The sequence below is a fragment of the Siniperca chuatsi genome, linkage group LG19 (assembly GCF_020085105.1).
Source record: "Siniperca chuatsi isolate FFG_IHB_CAS linkage group LG19, ASM2008510v1, whole genome shotgun sequence".
Classification (NCBI taxonomy): domain Eukaryota; kingdom Metazoa; phylum Chordata; class Actinopteri; order Centrarchiformes; family Sinipercidae; genus Siniperca; species Siniperca chuatsi.
This window is the reverse complement of record NC_058060.1, coordinates 6,312,007-6,332,216: the sequence shown is the minus strand read 5'-3', so window position 1 is coordinate 6,332,216 and position 20,210 is coordinate 6,312,007. Positions and strand designations below refer to the sequence as shown.

Below are 20,210 nucleotides of genomic sequence, written 5' to 3'. Positions count from 1 at the left end.
GAGGGAGCCTGTACCAAGGCTAAATATAGAGACATAAGAAGGGTAAAAAGGCAGACAAATAGTCAAGAGATTAGTCAATCTGTCTAATCACAAGCAGAACAACAGTAGACCTCAGGATATGTGTCAGTCAGTTGACTGAAATTAGTAGCAGGGAGAGACCACTCCCTTTGATCTGTCTCTTTAAGAGCCAAACTCAGGGAAAGGTGTTTTGGTTGGGCATTCCAGACATACTTCCTAAACATTTTGGTATGGGGCTGTTGGCCTGCACATAAGACATATAGGTTTGGGTTCCTTACAGATGTCCTTATAGGTAATGAATCAAGATAAAAGCTTACTTCAGACGGTAATGTGTTTGTTAACAGGCTATATATGTTTCTGTGTCCTCATCTAAAGCTCAGCTATTAAGCCAGTCACTCACACCTTGAGGGCGTCAAAGCACAGAGATAGCTCACTCCCACAGAGGTTGAGATACTGCCATTCCTATCTGGCACGCCTCAGTGTATGAAAGCACAAACCAAGCCATCTGCTGTTGTACAAGTACGCCTCTACAGTGATTTTAAGTTCCTGAAATGTGTCTTATTCATCAATCAGGCCAGCATCAAATAGCGTGAGCCCAAAATAAGTGCCAGCAAGTTTACACAATTACAGGACAGAATCTACAAAATTAACCTGTGTCAAGGAACATATGGCACTTCATGTTCTGTGCTGACAGATCAGTGATGATTTGTCTGCCAAGGTGATAACCTCCAATGGGGTAATGTTGGGCCTGTTTTGGGAGTAACCCACCCAGTCACCCATTCCTTTGCCAGTAATTGATACAGCCTGGCAGGTGTCATAACAACACAGCCCTCTCTCCAGCAGGCATATTTAAGTGTGGCTGACATGGACTGTCTGGCACTGTATTTCAGTAGACTCTGGGAACTTTGCAAGGGGGAAAGAGGGTGACGAGTGATGGTGAGGGTGGAGAAATTCAAGCAGCTTCAGCTTCAGTCATTTATTAAGGTATTACTGGGGAACTCCAGCCATTGCCAGTTACAGCACATATGCCTACCTGTAGCATGTTGCAAAGATGTGTAGGTGAAGAGTAAATAACACACTGAGAGGCTTTCATTTCACATCAGCTTGTCTGCTACCATCATCAGCAACAGTTGGAATTGGGAGCCAGATGCATTAGGTCTTCCCTGGTAAAGGCTTGGCTTATCATGTGATGTGGATAGCTGTAATCATGTTACGTTGAGGCTCTTGAGCTCGCACTGATTGTGTCCTATTACCCAAATCGATATAAGAATGTTTCAGTGTCGGCATGTATTGTAAAGGTGTGATCTATGGCCAGGGTTTACGGACTAACTAAAAGCCAAAGCCATGGTTTCAGGCTATTATTTTCACAGGTGTTCAACACACTATAACCTATGGAGAAGAGCAAACTTTCAGAAGTAACCCGTTCACCTCCTCCACCAACCAATGCTTTCTCTCTCAGCTGTGTAGGAGTTGTCCTCCTGTTGTGTGCTAACATGCTAGCGCTAATGAGGCCAGCTGTCCAAATGCTCAGCCGGTCAGCCAGAAGGGACTGCAGCCTTTGTTGATGCTAGGTGTTACATCTCCTGTTGGAACACAAATTATTGTTTCAACACCGCCAACCATTTGGCACAGGAAGACCGTCTCTGTTCACCCCCCACACCACCAACACCACCAATCCTTTACTTTTTCTCTCACCAACCTTTGCTGTACTTCCCAGCTTCCACCTTTATTGTCCCGCTGGCCGTTGCCACCTCCCGTCTGCACACATCAGCACATTGATTTTCTCTCTACAGCTTTATATTTGATCATTTTCTCTTGACACTGCCGGCAGAGAGTGTTGCTGTTGTAATCGCTGACCTCAGCTCCACACCTGAGTGGCTGTGGCCCTAAACAGCCTCTCAGACTCATCCTAAAGCACCTACTGTTTCAGAATGAAGTGTCGCACCCTGTTTTGGCTGCTGAACAGACAATACATCACCTAGCAGAGTCGCGCTGACAGAAAAGAGAGGCAGGGATAGGGAGAGAGAGGTGGCGTAAGGCAGACAAGGGAGAGAGGAACAAGGACAGACTAGTTTATACAGTCTCAAATGCTATATAAATCCAGTTAATTATCAGTTTATTTGAATGGGATCCCGGTTTTGTGGCTCAATTGTTATATTGGCTTGCCTGTTAAGAACCTTAAATAGACTCTAGCATGCAGCCTGGATAGCAATCCAGGTACAAACGATGTGTGTCACCCCTGACTGAGCTCAATGTATCTCTTGAAAACTACAATATGGAGGTGGTCACATCATGGTAAAGGGGAAAAAAAGATAATATTGTGTAGTGAGGAATAGTGTGAAGAGAGGAAAGAGGTTGAGAATGAAATAACTCTCCTGATGAACCCCGATAGGATTTCGCAGTTGCGGCTCAGCGGTGTTGACCCTGCGAATGGCTCGCCAAATAACAGTGCTTCACACTCCTCCTCCGCCACCTTTCATCCCTCCACCCCCACACCTCCTTCCTCCCACCGCCCCTTCCTGAACCCTGCAAGTCTATCGAGTTTGTGTGAATACCAACCGGTTGTAATGACCTACACAATGCAGAGAGAAAGGGAGAGACCTCACCAAAACAATTCTCATTGATTGAAACGGAGGATCATGATTCTCCCAGATACGCCTCCTCCCGACAAAAAAACATAAGCAGCTACTTCAGAAAGAGGTGGGCGAGTGGGGTTGGGGTGACTGAAGAGAGAAAAAAATGTTCAGGTGCTTTGTACTGGCAGTGCATATTCAGAGAATGAATGCAGGTGGTGTGTGTGTATGTGCACGCGCTGTGTGCAGTGTGCATGATGTGAGATAAAGTAGCTGGAGAGGTAGTTTCAGTGCTGCAGTCTGGGCCCTCTGCTGACTGGGCTGCTCTCACTGGAGAATTGATTTGGCCTCCAAGAGGATCTGTAGCTCTCTCAGTGGAACAGAGGGATGGGGGGGTGTATAGTGGGTGGAAGTAACACAGGCGGAATTGAGAGATGGAGGAACTGGGTGGAAATGAAAAGAAGACACAGGAACACACACTCACACACATCTGAAGCAGACAGTCGGTCAGGAAAATTTACTCCCCGTAATAACCCTCTCTGTAGGCTGGCTGTCTCTGTGTTTCCTGGCTCCTTTAGCCCATAACACAACCGACCAGGTCACACCGACTCCCACACAGCACACACCACTTCAGCCTGAAATCTAATGATCTCACACACTGGTACTGTATGTGTGTCTGCAAGTGTGAATTTTCTCTGTTTCTCTACAACGCGGAGCCTGTTGTTCCGGAGTTTGTTTTCACTGTGGATTCATATTTTTCTCTCACATTTTACTACATTAAGGCATCAAAACCATCAGTTGCAGTATATTTACTAGCCCTCCATTCACTCCGTTGTTAGTGCCCTAGCTGTTTTATTCTCTCCTGCTTTAACAACCCACTTTCCCCATGGGGATCATTTTAAATCTCATCTCATCTATTGAAGTTAGGCCACAGTCTATTTAATTGGTGTTTCCAGGTCCCTACCCCTCCTCCTTCAACCATTCCTTTCAATAGTTTTCACATTTAAATGACATGGTACATAACATTAACCTCTCCGACGGATGGCCCTTCACATTCAGTGCTCAAAATCAAGAAGCACATACAGTACACCTCACATTATCTTTATGAAAGCTTTATATAAATGTGTGTAACCTGTTCACTCTCCTTTAAAGACTAATTAACAAAAATAGACATAATCTGACCAGCCATTCTAACCTCTGTCCCCCATGTCTCCTTGTGCAGTGACTAACTACAATAATGTGGTGGAGGCCGGGTCAGACTCAGATGACGAGGACAAGCTGCACATCGTGGAGGAGGAAGGCAGCCTGGCGGACGGAGCTGACTGCGACAGCACCCTGCCAGACGACGAGCACCCCAGGGAGCGCTGCTGGGACGGAGGTGAGACCAGACGCACACTCATAGGGCGCATTATTATCATCAGACATCCACACTGAATCATGCAAATACACATCTTCATCTTCCTACCCGCCATTTCCGCAATGTTCTGTGACTTATGTTCCACTTTTCTGAAATGCGGAAAAGTTCAGCACAAGTGCTCATTTAATCTTATTTTCTGCTTTAAAACCTTATTTTTCTAGAATGTGAAAAATGATGCCAGTGGGGGATAACGGCTCTTGATTCACTCTTTGCCAGAATTGTCTGTAGACAACTGCCAGTTTATTGAGGCAAGACAAAGTGTCTTTCATGTCACTAGTATCATCTAAATTACACTGCAGATTTTTCACTTCATTTCAAGTATCAGAAGTGTCTCCTTTCACTGTCAATCATGCCATCGTTAGGTTCTACGTTCTACCTATCTGCTCAGATGAGTATTACTTACAAATGCCTCCATCACATAATTGCAAATTTGTCATGCAGCCTCTTAATTTTTTGTTACGGCATCAACTGTTTGACTGCTGCTGTCTCTTTTTGACCTCAGCTGACGTGATGCAGGCTAAGTTAGTAAATGTTTCGCTGACATCTGTGCACAGTTAAGTACCAGGCTTTGTCTCATTGTGAAACACAAAGTGTAGGGAAACAGGTACTACACTGGGTGGGTTTCCAACTACGGCAGGAAGCACGATATTAAACAAAGACAATGCCAACAGAGGGAGAGACCTTCAAGCACAGAAAATAGCCTCACAACCAAAGAGCCAGTGGAGAACTTTATGGCGCTGGTGGGCATTAGAGGGGCCGCCGTATTTACCTCAAACTGTGTGGAAGTGACATCAGAGGCAGCCTACTATCACAGGAAAGGCTGAGATCACACTCACACACACACACACACATACACCCCACCTCAAAATAACAATTGCAGGTGCTGAAGGATGTTGGTGTTTCAACCTGGCCCAAAGCCTCTGCGTTGCTCTCCTGACCTGCACATATAAATCTGTGTGTGTGTGTGTGTGCATTTGTGACGCTGTTAGTTTCGGGCCTGTGCCAAGTGCAGTATGTGCAACACTGTGACAAGCCCATTATGAAATGTAATTAGATATTCAGCCACAAGAATATTTTTTAGGGTGTTGCTCTTTGCTGATTTTGGCCGGATTTTTTAATGGGTGAGAGATGTATGAAACTGAGTGGGGCTTTGATTTAGCAAGAGGTCATCATGTGAAAATGTCCACCGACCAATCACTTTCAGTTTAGGGAGGGATTTTTAGAAATTCCTCTCCAATGAGTTGACCTCAGTTTCAGCTCAGTCAGTTTCAGTTGCAAGGTTTCGGTTGTGCATGCACAAACACATGTACATCCTTAAACCACAGACCTGTGCACAGTGTAGCCACCTATTCCCCAGACTATGCTGTCATTTTCATCACTGCTCTCCAGCTGTACCTCCTTGCATAAAGGGAAAGTTGGAGGAAGAATAATGTCATTGGTTTTGGCCAGGGCTCGTGAACATTAAACACTTCAAAAGCATGAATTACACTGAAACAGCTCAGTGAGCTGGGTGCGCTCCACAGTTATGCCTGATCAGGCATATTTTCATTTGCCTTCACTCATGTGCACGCACACACACACGCCTCTCTTTCTTGCTCTCTCACTGTCTCTAGCCCTCACCTCATACGTCATACATACTTTGCTGTCACTCTGGATCGTACTGATAAAACACGGAGAAAGCCGCAGTCCTTTAAACAAACACACGTCTCTTGTCTCTCATCTCTCATCCCTTCATCCATTCCTCTGTTGGTTTCACTCCTAAGAACAGAGACGTCTCTGGTGCGGCCTTGAAAAGTGACCACCACCCACTAATCTTCTCCTCAGCGTAGCCCAGTTTACTTCAAATTAAAACCTTGACACCGCTTCTCCTGAGACTGCAGCTATCCAAAACTGAAAGGTGTTTTTTCAGTGCTTTGCCATCTCTTCTTTCCTCTTCTTTCTCCCCTCCTTTTCTTTTTTACGCTCCCGTTCTCTCTCACTGTTTTTCGTGTTCTGAATCATTCCTCTTGATTATATGGTATCATGGGCGCCCTGCTTGCTGTCATTACTCATTCACTCCTAAATGATCATGTAGTGGTGGAACAGCCCAGTGTTGGTGCAGTAAACTACAGCCTGCTCTCCTATAAGAACAGGCTGACTAACTCCAGGGGAGGAAAAGGTAGAGAGAGTGTTGACCTAGGAGGGCTTCTCCTTTATGTTTGATGAGTTATAGAGCATGATTAAATCTCAGACAATGTGCAGGGTGGAGATGGAGAGCTTTGATATCGTGAGGCTGCAATGGCAGTTAATGAGAGCGAAAGACTGGGTTTAACTGGGTTGGAATGCCATTTCAGTCAATATTAAATAAATAAATAAAAACATACTTTAGCAACAAGTAAAGCTATCTGTCCATCAGGAAACAGAGAGTTGGGACAGAGCAGTATGCCAGGAGCCAAACCCGGCATGGAAACCACCTCAGTACTGTATTGAGGCTGTGTTCGGTCTTGCTGCTTTGGTCTGAATCTGTGAGATAACCACGCCCCACTCATTTGCATATAACAGATGGAAATAAAAAGAGCTGGGAAATAAATGTGGCATTTGGAAATAAAAGTCCCCTCAAATAAATAAAAGTAGTCCTTTGAAAAACATCCTTTTTACATAAAAACCTATTTATTTATTCATTGAACTATACTGACTCATTTATATATTTATTGCCTCATTTATTTATTTCAGGATTTATTTCATAACCATATTTATTTATTTCATAGGCATATTTATTTATTTATGGATTTATGTATTTATTTATTTATTTTATATTGACTGAAAAGGCATTCCATATTTAACTGCATGGAAATATAGCCTAAGGCCACCAGAAGATGAGCTGATTGTTTGTTGAGTGATGTGTGATGGGCACTCATGCTGTACTGCATTATTCCAGCCAACAGCGAAGTTGCAAGGCTCTCACGCACAATGACACTTATTATTTCCTCACTGTTGGCCTGACGTGCAGTGATGATATTTGATGTTCCTTAGCCATCCATTTTCTACCGCTTGGTCCCGTTAGGGGTCGCGGGTGACTGGAGCCTATCCCAGTGACTTTGGGCCTTAGGCAGGGTACACCCTGGACAGTGGCCAACTCGTCGCAGGGCTAACACAGACACAGACAAGGACAGACAACCATTCACTCTCACATTCATTCAATACGGGCAATTTAGAGTTATCAATTAACCTACACATGCATGTCTTTGAGAACCCGGAGAGAACCCACGGTAACACGGGAGGACATGCAGACTCCACCCAGAGAGATTGTGTGATGTTGGTCTGGTCCGGGAATCGATCCCACGAACCCACGATCTCCTTATTGGGAGGCAGGAGCTTTAGCCGCTCTGCCACCGTGCACCCCACGGTGGGTCTGTTCCTTAGCATTGGTCTAAAATCCATTTGGAGCATCTGTGCAGCAGGGACTCTGCGAACACACAGGAACACCTACATTCCTGTGTGCCTTATGTCACGATGTGATGTTAAAACTGAGCCACTTAAAGAATCTTCAGCAAGCTGGGAAGAGACACACAGGACAAATGCTTGCTAGCACCAAGGATAAGCAAATCATTCTAGATTTGGAAATACCTCACATCTATGCTTAGACTTACCTCCTGTTGATGGGAGATAAAGTGTAACATCTTTACTAATGATTGTGGAATATTTGAGCTGTTTGTGCAAATCCTTATCGCTGATATGTCTCTCCCATCCAAGATAGAATCTATGAACGGGTCTGGATGCACGACCACAGGAAGCAGTGGGGGCAAAGGTTGGCCAGGGCAGTAATTGCATCATGGGATACTGTTGTATCATGTTGCAGCGATGTGGGCAGAGAAGGATGAGAAAAGAGCGAAGGAAAGAGAATAGGAGAGAGTGGGTGGTCTGGTGATTTTGTTCTAAGACGTACTATAGTTAGGTTACGCTGTAAAATAAACAAAGAACAAACTACTTTTTTTAGATCAGAATTGCAACAGAATGTCCTGCTATAACCTCACTGGGCTTTCATGCTGGGGCTTTTGAACTGATTTTCCACTTGTGCAGTGGTGCATTCACATCCCTGCGTCAGCACATAAATGGCCTGTGTGATGTTTCATGTCAGGGGAGCAGCCTGATAATATGGGGCCGCCTCAGAGAGGCTGTGAACCCTTCTGGCCTTGCGCTGTACTTAACAAAGAGCCGAGACACACACACACACACAAACACACACAAGGAGCAAAAACAACAGCTTCTCATACCTTTGCACCACTATCCCCCTGGGACTCTACTTCACACACATGCTCAACATTTAGTAGCCTAGAGGTTTGTTTGCGTGTTTGGATGCTGCCTTTAGCAGGGAATGGGAGATAAACACAGTCAGATCAGCACTTTCCCACATGCAACGCGTTTTAAAATGTCTTTTCAACAGCCAAAGAACTGTGAACAATATGAGACAATTAAAGGAATGTTTTGACAAGTAGGGACATGCACTTATTTGCTTTCTTCTTCAATACTTCTGTCTGTTAAATATAAGGCTACAGCCAGCAGAAGACTGGAAACAGGGGGAAACGGCTAGCTGGTAGGCGTTTTTTTAATTATTTTTTTTTACCTTACAGAGCCAGGATAGTGGTTTCACCCTGTTTTCAATATTTATGCTAAGCTAAGATAACCAGCTGTTAGCTTTAGCTTCATATTTATTGCACAGATGTAAAAGTGGTATCGATTTTCTCAACTAACTCTTGAAAAGAAAGTGAACAAGTGTATTTCCCAAAATGTCAAACTATTACTTTAAGATGAAAAATCATAAAACAAATGTGGCAAACATGTCTAGCCTCTTTCTCTGTATTATCTCTCCCAGGTTTTTTTTTTACAGGGCATGGTCTTTAATAACCATAGCAACAAATGACTGCACTCATATTGGCTTTGTAAAGGTTCACCAGAGGAAGCCAGAGCAGGGCTGTATGTAAGAGTACTGGTATTCACTGTGCGTCAGTGAGTCATGAAGTGCTACACCTGTTACCATCTCCGAGGAGAACACAGCTGGCCCCATCTTTCAACACACACACAATTCACAAAACACAATTCTCAAATCTCCGCTAAGCAGGGGGAGTGTAAAACATCTGCCCAGTAAACACTACCACAGTATCCACAGTAGTCTAACTTTGCTTTTAGCTGATAGCTCACCCTTGTAATTATTCTCTGTAATGATACACATAGGCACACTAACATATCCGTAGAGGAATAATACTCAGTTTAATCGCCGACACGCTATACTTGGTTCCGTTATCCACTTCAGGAAGCTCTGGGAGAGCAGAGACGGAAAGAGGGAAGGAAGCTTTCGTGCATCCTAAACTCCATCCTCAGGTTACACTTCCTATAAGCCGCAGCTTTGTAATTACTGCTCGTTAGACTAGCTGGCTTGGCTCATGTGATGTAGAGGAAGAACATGCTCAGCTTCCACATGCAGGCTCTCACTTGCTGGGATATTGAGCTCAGTCTGAAGGCCAAGCCATGGTGTGTGTGTGTGTGTGTGTGTGTGTGTGTGTGTGTGTGTGTGTGTGAGCATGTGTGCATGCATCTGTTCCTGCATGATATCTATCTGCTGCAATACATCAGGACAAGATTCATCACCTAATTATCAGTCCCAGTCTCAACAAGTACCTTACCTAACATTGTGAATAGAGGCTTGCCATTCAGTTCTTACAAAGAGCATGATGCTCATACAGTAGCCTGTGGCCTTTTGATGCTAATTAGTTTTCTCATCCTATTGTGAACAACAGCATTCAGGATGTTGTTTTTTTTCTCCCGGCGCCACATGCCTCATTCCAGGCTGGTGAACGTGTCATGATCAAGGGCTCGGTTTGGGTACACTCACTGTGACATTATTGGATTACCACATTTCATATACAAAGGTTAAGGTTTCATATGTACAGTCTACATCAATAGAAAAACATGTAAGTCTTCAAATAATGGGGTAATCGATAATTCCTTTTGACTCTTATCAGTGCGTGTTTGTCCCTTCACAGTGAAGGAGGATTGTGTGTCAGACGGTGAGGATGACGTGAGCACAGACGCCCTAGTGGAGGAGATGCTCCAGCAAGGAGACACGGCCGTCATCTACCCAGAGGCCCCAGAGGACGAGCCTCAACGTCAGGGCACCCCTGACACCAGCGTCCATGACGAGAACGGTACAGGATATCACCACACAGCATTCACAGCTCATTCATGTTATACAAAAAACTATAAAAAACACTCTTATCAAGTTCATTTTTGTGCGTGCATCCCTTTCCAGAAATATTAGTATGTGCTTAGTGCATTAATTGCTTTAAATGCCATTCATATCGTTATTAGCAGTGCACACAAGCAAGGTGTAGTGTCCCTAAATCACACACACACACTGAAACACACACCACTATTTCCACTCCAGAGCTCACAGTCACTGAGCTCTCACACTATTACTGAACCCACCCAGTAATTACTCGCCCCCTGGGGACGGCTCTACCTGCTCCCTGTCTCACCTCAGGTGTTAACTCCACCCCATTAACGCCACTCTCCGACATCATTACTCACACCGCTATTTGTTAAGTGCAGCACACTGGAGCCTTTATTGCTCCCGTGCTTTTGGCTTTTACCTGCTACCACAGAGGGAAAAAAGACAGGGAGGAGGGGAGGGGCGGGGGGAGATGGGGAGGAAGAGAAACAGCAACACCTGAGTAAATTTGTCACGTCTGTGCGAGCTCTGACTCACAGCTACCTGGGCGATAATATGTGTGCATTCCCATCCCGAGGCCCTCACCTGTCCCGCAGGGGAACTTAATACATCACCTGTTAACAAAGTAATGCTTTACCTGTGTGGGAGCCAGGCAACTGAGACCCTCTGTTAACCAGCTTGGATCTAGGCAGATGGCTGTTGTTTAACAAGCTCACTTTTCCTTACATGCGTGGGTGTTTGGAAACGCTTCTAATGCACAATAGGCTATCAATGATGGAATTTCATGCATGTGAAAGCTGTAATCGCTGTGCTTTGTGTCAGCAAGAAGAACAAATCCAGTTCTACATTGGCAACCCAGGGTGTTACTTTTATAAGGTCAGGAAGGCATTACTACGGATCACTAATCAGCTTTTATTTTTTTTGGTTACCTGGGTGCTGTTTACCTGTGGGGGAGGATCTCTCTTTGATTGGTGAAATAGCAGAGGAGTGTCACTGTGGCAGGCCTTGTGTAACATCAAAGAGCCTCCCTATTGACCATGTGTTTTAACCCCCTCTTCTCCTCCCCCTTCACTCTCACATATATCATTATAACACTCTCCTCTTGTGTTTTTTTTCACCCAGGAACTCCTGATTCGTTCTCTCAGCTGCTCACCTGCCCGTACTGCGCACGTGGCTACAAGCGTTACAGCTCCCTGAAGGAGCACATCAAGTACCGGCACGAGAAGACCGAAGAGAGCTTCAGCTGCCCCGAGTGCAGCTACAGCTTCGCATACCGCGCTCAACTGGAGAGGCATATGACGGTCCACAAGAGCGGACGGGATCAGGTAAAAACTGACTGACAAACTAGTCAGGACTGGATACTGATAAAACACATTCAATGATTTTTTTCTGCTCTTAGTGTTCTAAGTTGTAAGTGGAAATGCCATTTTTAGCATACGTCCCTTTGTTGGGTTTAAATACTTAATGCAGCGAGGTGCTTTGTGAATCCTTAAATCCTCTTTTAAGAGCATACTACTGCTCTGGTACTATAATACTGAAGTATACTTGCTAACATGAACATTTTGAAAGACTGTCTGAAACAGGGGTAGTGAAAAACTTTTTATATATACAGTATATTTATATTTATTTATTTATATTTTATATTAAAGATATTCTCTGCTTCCGTTTAATATTCTACTATTTATATGTATCAGTCTACACTAGACATGTTGTTTTTCAAATACTCAGTGTGACTGGATTACTTGTGATTGGTTTCAGTAGCATACTACTTCTGTAGTGCTGTAGTAATTATGCACTGACAAAGTGATTCTAAATTATGCAAACCTACATGGAAGTTTAGTCCTGTTTCTTTGGCAGCTCGCTTCCAAACATGATAAATAAACATGAGCTTTTGCCCTCAATTGATTAATGACATTGTGACATGAATTAGTAGCAGTTCAAAGGTTGTGTTTTCATTGTGTAGCTCACTGAATGTCCCCTCTCCCCTCGTCTGACAGAGACACATCACACAGTCGGGAGGCAATCGTAAATTCAAGTGCACTGAATGTGGCAAAGCATTTAAATACAAGCACCATCTGAAGGAGCACCTACGCATCCACAGCGGTGAGTGGACAACCCCTGTCACCATGGCAGCATTCTATGTGTGTGTGTGTGTTGTTGTGTGTGTGCACGTGAGCAGGTCCAGTGTATACGTCTTTGCCATGATTCTCTGTTGGCCACAGATGTGTCAGTGTCCATTGAACCAATATTTATGTTTTATTTATGTTTAAGCCAATTCCCTGTTTTTAGATATTCTTTATCGTGTTTCAGTCCATTGTGTGCTCTTCCTTAATGTGCCATAATTGTGTTTCTTTTGGCATTATGGGACAGCAATTAGAGAAGGGCATTTCCCAATGGTGCCATTACATCAGCATTTAAGCATCATTGAAATGCATTAGAGCTTTTTCCTGCCATACTGCTCATAGCCTACCTTGCTCATTTAGCTTAATTTACTAATGGAAATCTGTTTCTCTCCCTGCCTCTTTTTATCTCTCTCTCTCTCTCTGTTACACACATTGTGGCTTTATTCAGGAGAGAAACCCTATGAGTGCTCCAACTGCAAGAAGCGGTTCTCCCACTCAGGCTCATACAGCTCCCACATCAGCAGTAAGAAGTGCATCAGTGTCATCTCAGTTAACGGCAGACCACGCTTGGGGAATGCCAAAACCCAGACCCAGGGTCCATCACCAGTGCTGCCCACACCGCCCTCAGTCCTCCGCACCCAGATTAGAGAGAAGCTGGAGCACAGCAAGCCCCTGCAAGAGCAGCTGCCCCTCAACCAGATCAAGACCGAGCCACTGGACTACGAGTACAAGCCGACAGTAATAACAACCTCAGCTGTGTCCGCCATGAATGGTGGGATTTTCAATGGAGGTGCTGCAGCTCCTCTGCAGGGCACAGTGCAGGCAGTGGTCCTACCCACTGTGGGGCTGGTGTCGCCCATCAGCATCAACCTGGCAGACCTGCAGAATGCTCTCAAAGTGGCGGTGGACGGTAACGTCATTCGCCAGGTGCTGGAAAGCAATGCCAAAGGCCAGGGGCAGGTGAACTCGGGGTTAACCACTGGAACGCTCCATCCCACGCAGCAGCAACTCATCTCAGCCATCAGTCTGCCTATTGTGGGTCAGGATGGAAATGCAAAAATCATTATAAACTACAGTTTGGACCCCAACCAGCTCACAGCCCAAAACCTGAAGAAAGAGTCTGAGCCAATCTCACCAGCTCAGACCACCACTGACACCTTCAAGTCCCAGAAACTCCCAGAAGATCTTACCATAAGAGGCACCAGGCCCAATGAGACTAAAGAAAAAGAGGAGAAGACCACTAAAACTTGTCTCCTGTGTGATAACTGTCCCGGTGGGCTGGAAGCACTCCACGCCCTCAAGCACTGCAAGAAGGATGGTGTCAGGCTGAACGGAGCAGGCCTGGATAAGTCTGAGTCTGCTGTTGCTGCCCTGCTGTCAGAGGGAGGACTCTGCAACCAGCCCAAGAACCTCTTGTCCCTGCTCAAGGCCTACTTTGCCTTAAATGCAGAGCCCACGAAGGATGAGCTGGCCAAGATCTCTGACTCAGTCAGCCTGCCAATCCATGTGGTTAAGAAGTGGTTTGACAAAATGCAGGAGGGTCAGATATCACTGGGTGCTCCAACACCTCCCTCAGAGGAAGAGGACACCTGTGAAGCTAACAGTGTGGTGTCTCTGGTCCCAGGAAAGGACACAGCCAATATGAGCCCTTCTGTGACCCAGGACAGCCCTACAGAGGCCACCCCAGCAGAGGTCAATGGCACTCATAGCTCGCCGGCCTCCCCTTTGCCACTAAACCTGACAGCTGGCGGTCCCGTCCCAGCCCAGCCTCTCCAGAGCACTGAGGGACCCCTAGACCTGTCGCTGCCAAAGCCCGCCAGAGAGGAAGCGGAGAGAGTGGTAGCTAAAGCCTGTGTTTACCCCTCCCCTTCCTCTGGCTCTACCAATGTGGATGAACCCCTAAACTTAACTTGCACAAAGAAAGAGGTATCGCCACTCTCAGCCATTGGCGCTAGCCCCATCGCACTGTACGCCAGCCAGCCAAGTGCGAAACCCCTTGACATTGTGACCACAATGCAATGTCTAAGGGCACTAGCCACTAACAACAAACCGACTATCTTGATCCCCCAGCTGGCTTACACCTATACCACTACAGCAAACAGCCCTGCGGGGACCGAGACGCAGGAAACCATCCACCTCAACGGAGTGAAGGTGCGCAACCATTTATGTCCCCTAATTTAGCAACAGTTGAGCTTTCTTTGTTTAATCCACACAAAAATCCAAGTGTAAAAGTGGTTAATGTGCAGGACTATTTTGTCACTCTTTTTTCAACACTGTGAGTTTACCAGAAATCCAGGGGATACTCCAAAGGAGATATAAACTTGTTAATTAGTCAAATGTAAAGGGGGTTGAAAGGCAGATTTTGTTACCTTTGGACAGAGCCAGGCTAGCTGTTTCCAGTCTTTGTGCCAAGCTAAGCTAGGTGGCTGCGTTAGCTTCATATTTACTGTACAGACATGAGAATCTTCTCATCTAACTCTCACCAAGAAAGCTTATAAGCATATTTTTCCCAAAATGTCAAACTGTTACTTTAATTCACCCTGTCTGTACTCCTCAGTTACTGTGTGGCCTACTGTGTACAAGGGAGGAAGTTATTTTAACATTTCCTCAGCTTTATTAGCTTCCTCAGTATTTTAGAGTTAGTTTTTGTTCATCTAGTGTCATTGGAGGTCAGCCACAGCAAACAGGTTTGACTCTAAAACTTTTATTTTGTAAACCAGTTGATTTACAGAGTGCAGGAAATGATTCAGTGTCTAATCTGGTAGCCATTTTGAGTAGCAAATGGATTGGAATCAAGTTGGCTTTTCTCTTTTTGGAGCGATCAGTCAAACCCTTCAGCCCAGATCATTACTTTTTATTGTTCAAAACCACCAGAACATGATAGATAGTCTGAAACCATCCAAAAGCTAATCAATAAGTCATATATAGAAATGTCAGAAAAAATAATAGCCCTAATGGGCCCTTAATGATGGATGTAGATATCTCTGGGTGTGTGAGTGATCTTCATGGGCTGTCACCATGAGGGCAAGAAGCTGTACTTTACTGCAGAGCCTCTATTGATCTGCTTGAATCTGTTTAAACAGCACACCTCTGCCTGCCTCATTGATTTATTGATGTTGTATTATACTTTTGTGTTAAGTGGATTGGCATAGACCTGCCTATTAAAAAAGAGCCCTGTGTATATATCTTCTCCTTAATATTGCCTCATATCCTCTTTCACTGCATCAGTGGAGCAGTTTTTATCAGCCCAGAGACATGAGAAAACTGTAGGTGTGCTCATCACAAATGTTTCGGGCCGGAAAGGAAAAGATTGGTTAAGCGTTGTTGCTCACCTATAGCCAGAAAATTCGGAATGATTTTAATTTCACAACTGCCTCCAGAGAGAACTATGAGTATGATATGACACAGCATCATTTACTGCAATGCACAGGCACAAATTGTTCACTAGTACTGGCACTTTTCTGAGTCATTCATTTTCTTTTTGCTGTAAAACAAACAGAAAAACCTCACTTTGAATTCCCATCTGTGAATTCTCATATTCTCCAGGAGGAGAAGCAGGACACGGGTTCAGAAGGCGTGTCCACCGTAGAGGAGCAGAACGACTCCGACTCAGGCCCTCAGAGGAAGAAGATGAAGAAGACGGACAGCGGCATGTACGCCTGCGACCTGTGCGACAAGATCTTCCAGAAGAGCAGCTCGCTGCTGAGACACAAATACGAACATACAGGTAAATACAAACTCTCATGTGTTTCCCAGGCCTACACACGAACACAGCCAAAAATAACAGATGGACTCTAAATTTAAAAAAATGCAGAACCGGAACTTGTCTCACCATCACTCACTGTTGGGTCCTGGGTAAGATGAGTCATAGTACGAGCAAAAGGGGATTTTGAGCTACGGTGTAAAGAAGGGTGGACACCTCCATTCCAGCAGGTATTACTCAACATGCACAGAAGAGGTCTGAGAATTTCTTTCTGCCAACTCCCCACCTCTGCACTGCCAGCTTCTCATGTGAAGCACCAAATGTTGCAAGAGGCGAGATCTGGTAGTGATTTGGATTGCTCCAAGATGATGATTCCATGGCCAAGTGGAGGTCAACACTCTCAGAGGCGTTTTAGTTTGTCTTTTTTTTTTCTTTATTACTCTGATACTTGGCTTGCAACCATAGTTTTCAGCTCCAAATGACCTCATCCTAGGTGAAACTAGCTGTTCCCTGCCTGGATAAAGTTTCCTTGAAGGTTTTCAAGCACAATAGTTGTGATTTTGTTGTATTGTTTTGAAATGTTCTCCTTGGATACATTGATGATAGATCCTGTAAGGGGCTCTCAACCTTCCACACAACAATGTGGCGGATTCACTGCGATTGCACTGTATTGTTTATTGTTTTCCTCCCATGTATGTGCTTTTTTACTCAACAGCATTTTCATTTTATTTTTTTTAAACAGAGATGTTCATATATATTTATTTTCTCTTTCTCTGCAGGGAAGCGACCTCACGAGTGCGGTATCTGCAGCAAGGCCTTCAAACACAAACACCACTTGATCGAACACATGCGGCTCCACTCGGGGGAGAAGCCATACCAGTGCGACAAGTGTGGCAAGCGCTTCTCCCACTCGGGCTCCTACTCCCAGCACATGAATCACCGCTACTCCTACTGTAAGAAGGAGACGCAGAGCCAAGGCGGAGGCCGGGACAGCCCCGAGGAGGATGGCGAGGCCCAGGCCGAGATGGAGGCCCTGAGCCGGGTGCAGAGGCAGCGCCTGGCCCCCTCCCAGCTGGACTTGGACGAGCGAGGGAGCAGCACCAGAGAGGATGAGGAGAGTGAGGAAGATGAGGAGGAGGAGGAAGAGGAAGGTGCGGTGGACATGGATGACATCCAGGTGGTGCAGATAGGGGACGAAGGAGGGGATGACGAAGAGGAGGATGAAGAGAGGAATGAGGAGGAGATACAGAGAGTATTGGTGGAGGGACGGGGAGAGGAGAAGAAGACAGAGATAGACGTGAAAGAGGAAGAAGAGGAGGCTGACACAAGGCAGGAGGAGGTGCTCGGGAGCATTCGGGAAGAGGAGGAAGTCAAGATGGAGGAAGAGGAGGCGATGGATACAGAAGAAGGGGTGACGGAAGAGGGGAAAACAGAGGGGGAGGTCTCAGAGGAGAGTGGAGCCGAAACAAACAGGAACACGGTTTCTGAAGACTAGAACTAGATGCTGCAGGAGAAAGTAGATACTGACAAACAGAGGAGTCAGACCCCTCCATGAGACACAATCAGAGTCCTCCTCTCCCTGCGCAGAGGAAGAACGCAGGAGATGATGTCTGGTCACTCTGACACTTTCAGTTTCAGTTTCAGTTCACTACTGTGTAGAAATCCAGGTGTGCCTGAAAAAATACTAGTGACTTTTCCACAGGAGAGAGATTTCTCGCTGTCAGAATCCATTTGTAAAGAAAAAATTAAGACGAACATGAATTTTAACGAACGAAGGAAATGCATTACACAGACTTTGGAAGCTAGAGCCGACACGTTTTAGATAATGTTTTATTACTAAAACACCTTGGGTCATTTCTATCAGTGTTACTAATTTTATCACTCATATTTTAACCTTTAAAAGCTGTACAGTTGGGAGATATTTCTATACCTTTTTATTGCCAATGAACAAAAAAAAAGTCAGTATTTTATTAAGTTGGAAGGAAAATTTGAAAAATCCTGTGCACTACAAGTGGCTTGGTTTACCTATGGATTGAGCAGTTGAGTTGTGTTGTCTACCCTTCAGTATTACCGCACTAGATATACCACGCCATCACGCTAGCAGATGTTAGCATTACACTTCTTTTTGATGTTGTTTTGATTGGATTGTGAGCCTTAAGAAGAAAAACAATGAAGAGCGGACGGGTCATTTACCTTTTAGACTTTCAGACACATTGTTGTCAAAGTTTCTTTTACAAATTAGTGTTTTATAGGAATAGTTGAACATTTTGGGAAATATGCTCATTCCTTTTCTTGGTGAGAGTCAGATGAGAAGATCGATACCACTCGTATATCTGTCCAATAAATCTGCAACTACAGCCAACAGCTGCTTAGCTTAGCTTGAAGACCGGAACAGGGGGGAACAGCTAGCCAAAGCTTAATCTAAAGCTGCTAAAGCTAGAAGTTATTTCTTGCTTATCTACTGCTCCACACTCCAGTCTAGTAGGTGATGCATGCCAGAGTATTTCTGACTTCCAGACAGAGCCAGGCTAGCTCTTTCTGCCTGTTTCTAGTATTTATGCTAAACTCAGCTAACCATCTCCTGGCTGTAGCTTCATATTTACCGGACAGATATGAGAGTGGTATCGAACTTCTCATCTGACTCTCGGCAACAAACCAAATAAGTGTGTTTTCCCAAAAAATGATTGCTTTAAATGTTCAGAGCGAACAGAAAGGGGATGTAGAAAACTGTCTGACCCTCCCTATACCTACCCCCTACTCCGAGCCATATGCAAAAAATCTAACTTAAACACAAGAAACATGCATATCAAAAGTGCCATTGAATATTGCTGTTGAAGCTTAGCAGCTCTGATCAGGTATTGCCGGATCCCAGATCAACCAATAAGCCGGAATACTGTTGACTTTGGCTCGCCACCACACCTGAGATTGAAGAGTTTAGCCTACCACATATTCATGTATCATAGATATTAGATAAGTTGCTTTTATTTCTAATCTGAGCGGCTAAAAGAATTACAATGCACATGTTTTCTAATGGATGATGATGAAGTATGATTTCTAAATGTTAACTGTGTCCTGCCTTTTTAAAGCTTATTCAGTGCACTTGTTTAACAAACCATGAAACGCTCAGATGTCTCTTCAGGTAACAAAATGTAGGCAAATATGAATCCCAGGAGTTTAATTCAACAATGTTTTTACCTGTCAGTATTATTTTTTTGTCTCTTATGTTGTTTTATGTTCTGTTTCAGTGTGTGTACTGTATGTTTTCAGCAATGGCAGTATTATCCCCACCCCCAAGGAGATGGGTATGTCTGTTTAGTCATAGAGAACTTTTATATTTATGTGTCTTATTTTTTATATTTCTTTATGGTTATTTATTACACTATGTAGTGTACAATACTGTAGTTTGTATTAATACGATAATATATTTTAGTATGGAAAAAAAGATTCAAAGGCAAATAACTACAAGCCTGGAAAAATTAGACTCCAGCATACTGAAGTATGTTTTTTGAACAAACAAAATGATGTTTTTCCTTGGGAAAAAAGAAACTCGCACCCTGCAAGCCTGAAAATTGGAAGCTGTGACCTCTCTGCATCCATTCTCATGTTAGTTTAGTTTTCTTTCCCCTCTCTAATATGAAGCTACTGAACTTTTGAAAACTAATAGTATGTCTAATAGCATGAGTGTGTGCTGTTTTATTGAAGGATTATCATTAACCACACAAGTCATTTTTGCCAAGCCAAAATAATATTGACGTATGTTCTTATGTTTTTATTTGTGCCAATTTGTTACTTTATATGTCAGTGTCAAGACCACGCCTGCTTTTATATGCCCCTCCCCCCTTTAACACCCATCTTTTTTTATAGTGATTGTTTTTTGTTTGTTTTCTTTTTTTGTTCATTTTTTTTATGAGTCCCCATCTCACAATAAAATACATCAATTACAAGCCACTGGGTTTGTTATATTGTTATTGAGAGTTTTAAAATCACACAACATGAAGTTGTAGCTTACACTGCAACATTCAAGTAAATATTACAATATAAAATCCCATAAGAGATGACTTCAAAAATGTAAAAATAAAACGAAAAACAAAAAAGTTCAGAACATAATTTAAATGTTTATGCCTAATGTTCAGTTTGGAGTCCTGGAGTCCCCAGGCCTACTTTACCGGCT

At 44.2% G+C, this 20,210-nt stretch overlaps 1 protein-coding gene across 4 annotated transcripts in view; it reads left to right on the top strand.

Moving 5' to 3' along the window:
• zeb1b (zinc finger E-box binding homeobox 1b) overlaps positions 1–19,987 on the top strand; it is a 50,617-nt gene extending 30,630 nt beyond the window's left edge. For 3 of the 4 annotated variants that reach the window (XM_044176656.1, XM_044176657.1, XM_044176658.1), the window contains exons 2-8: positions 3,814–3,969; positions 10,029–10,190; positions 11,336–11,538; positions 12,211–12,316; positions 12,785–14,487; positions 15,883–16,063; positions 16,819–19,987. In XM_044176656.1, coding sequence (XP_044032591.1) covers positions 3,814–3,969; positions 10,029–10,190; positions 11,336–11,538; positions 12,211–12,316; positions 12,785–14,487; positions 15,883–16,063; positions 16,819–17,534 — 3,227 coding nt within the window. In that variant the 3' untranslated portion in view covers positions 17,535–19,987. Of the gene's footprint in view, positions 1–3,813; positions 3,970–10,007; positions 10,191–11,335; positions 11,539–12,210; positions 12,317–12,784; positions 14,488–15,882; positions 16,064–16,818 lie in introns of all 4 variants that reach the window. The other variant, XM_044176655.1, reaches the window with a different exon arrangement.
• The last annotated feature ends 223 nt before the right edge of the window (positions 19,988–20,210 follow it).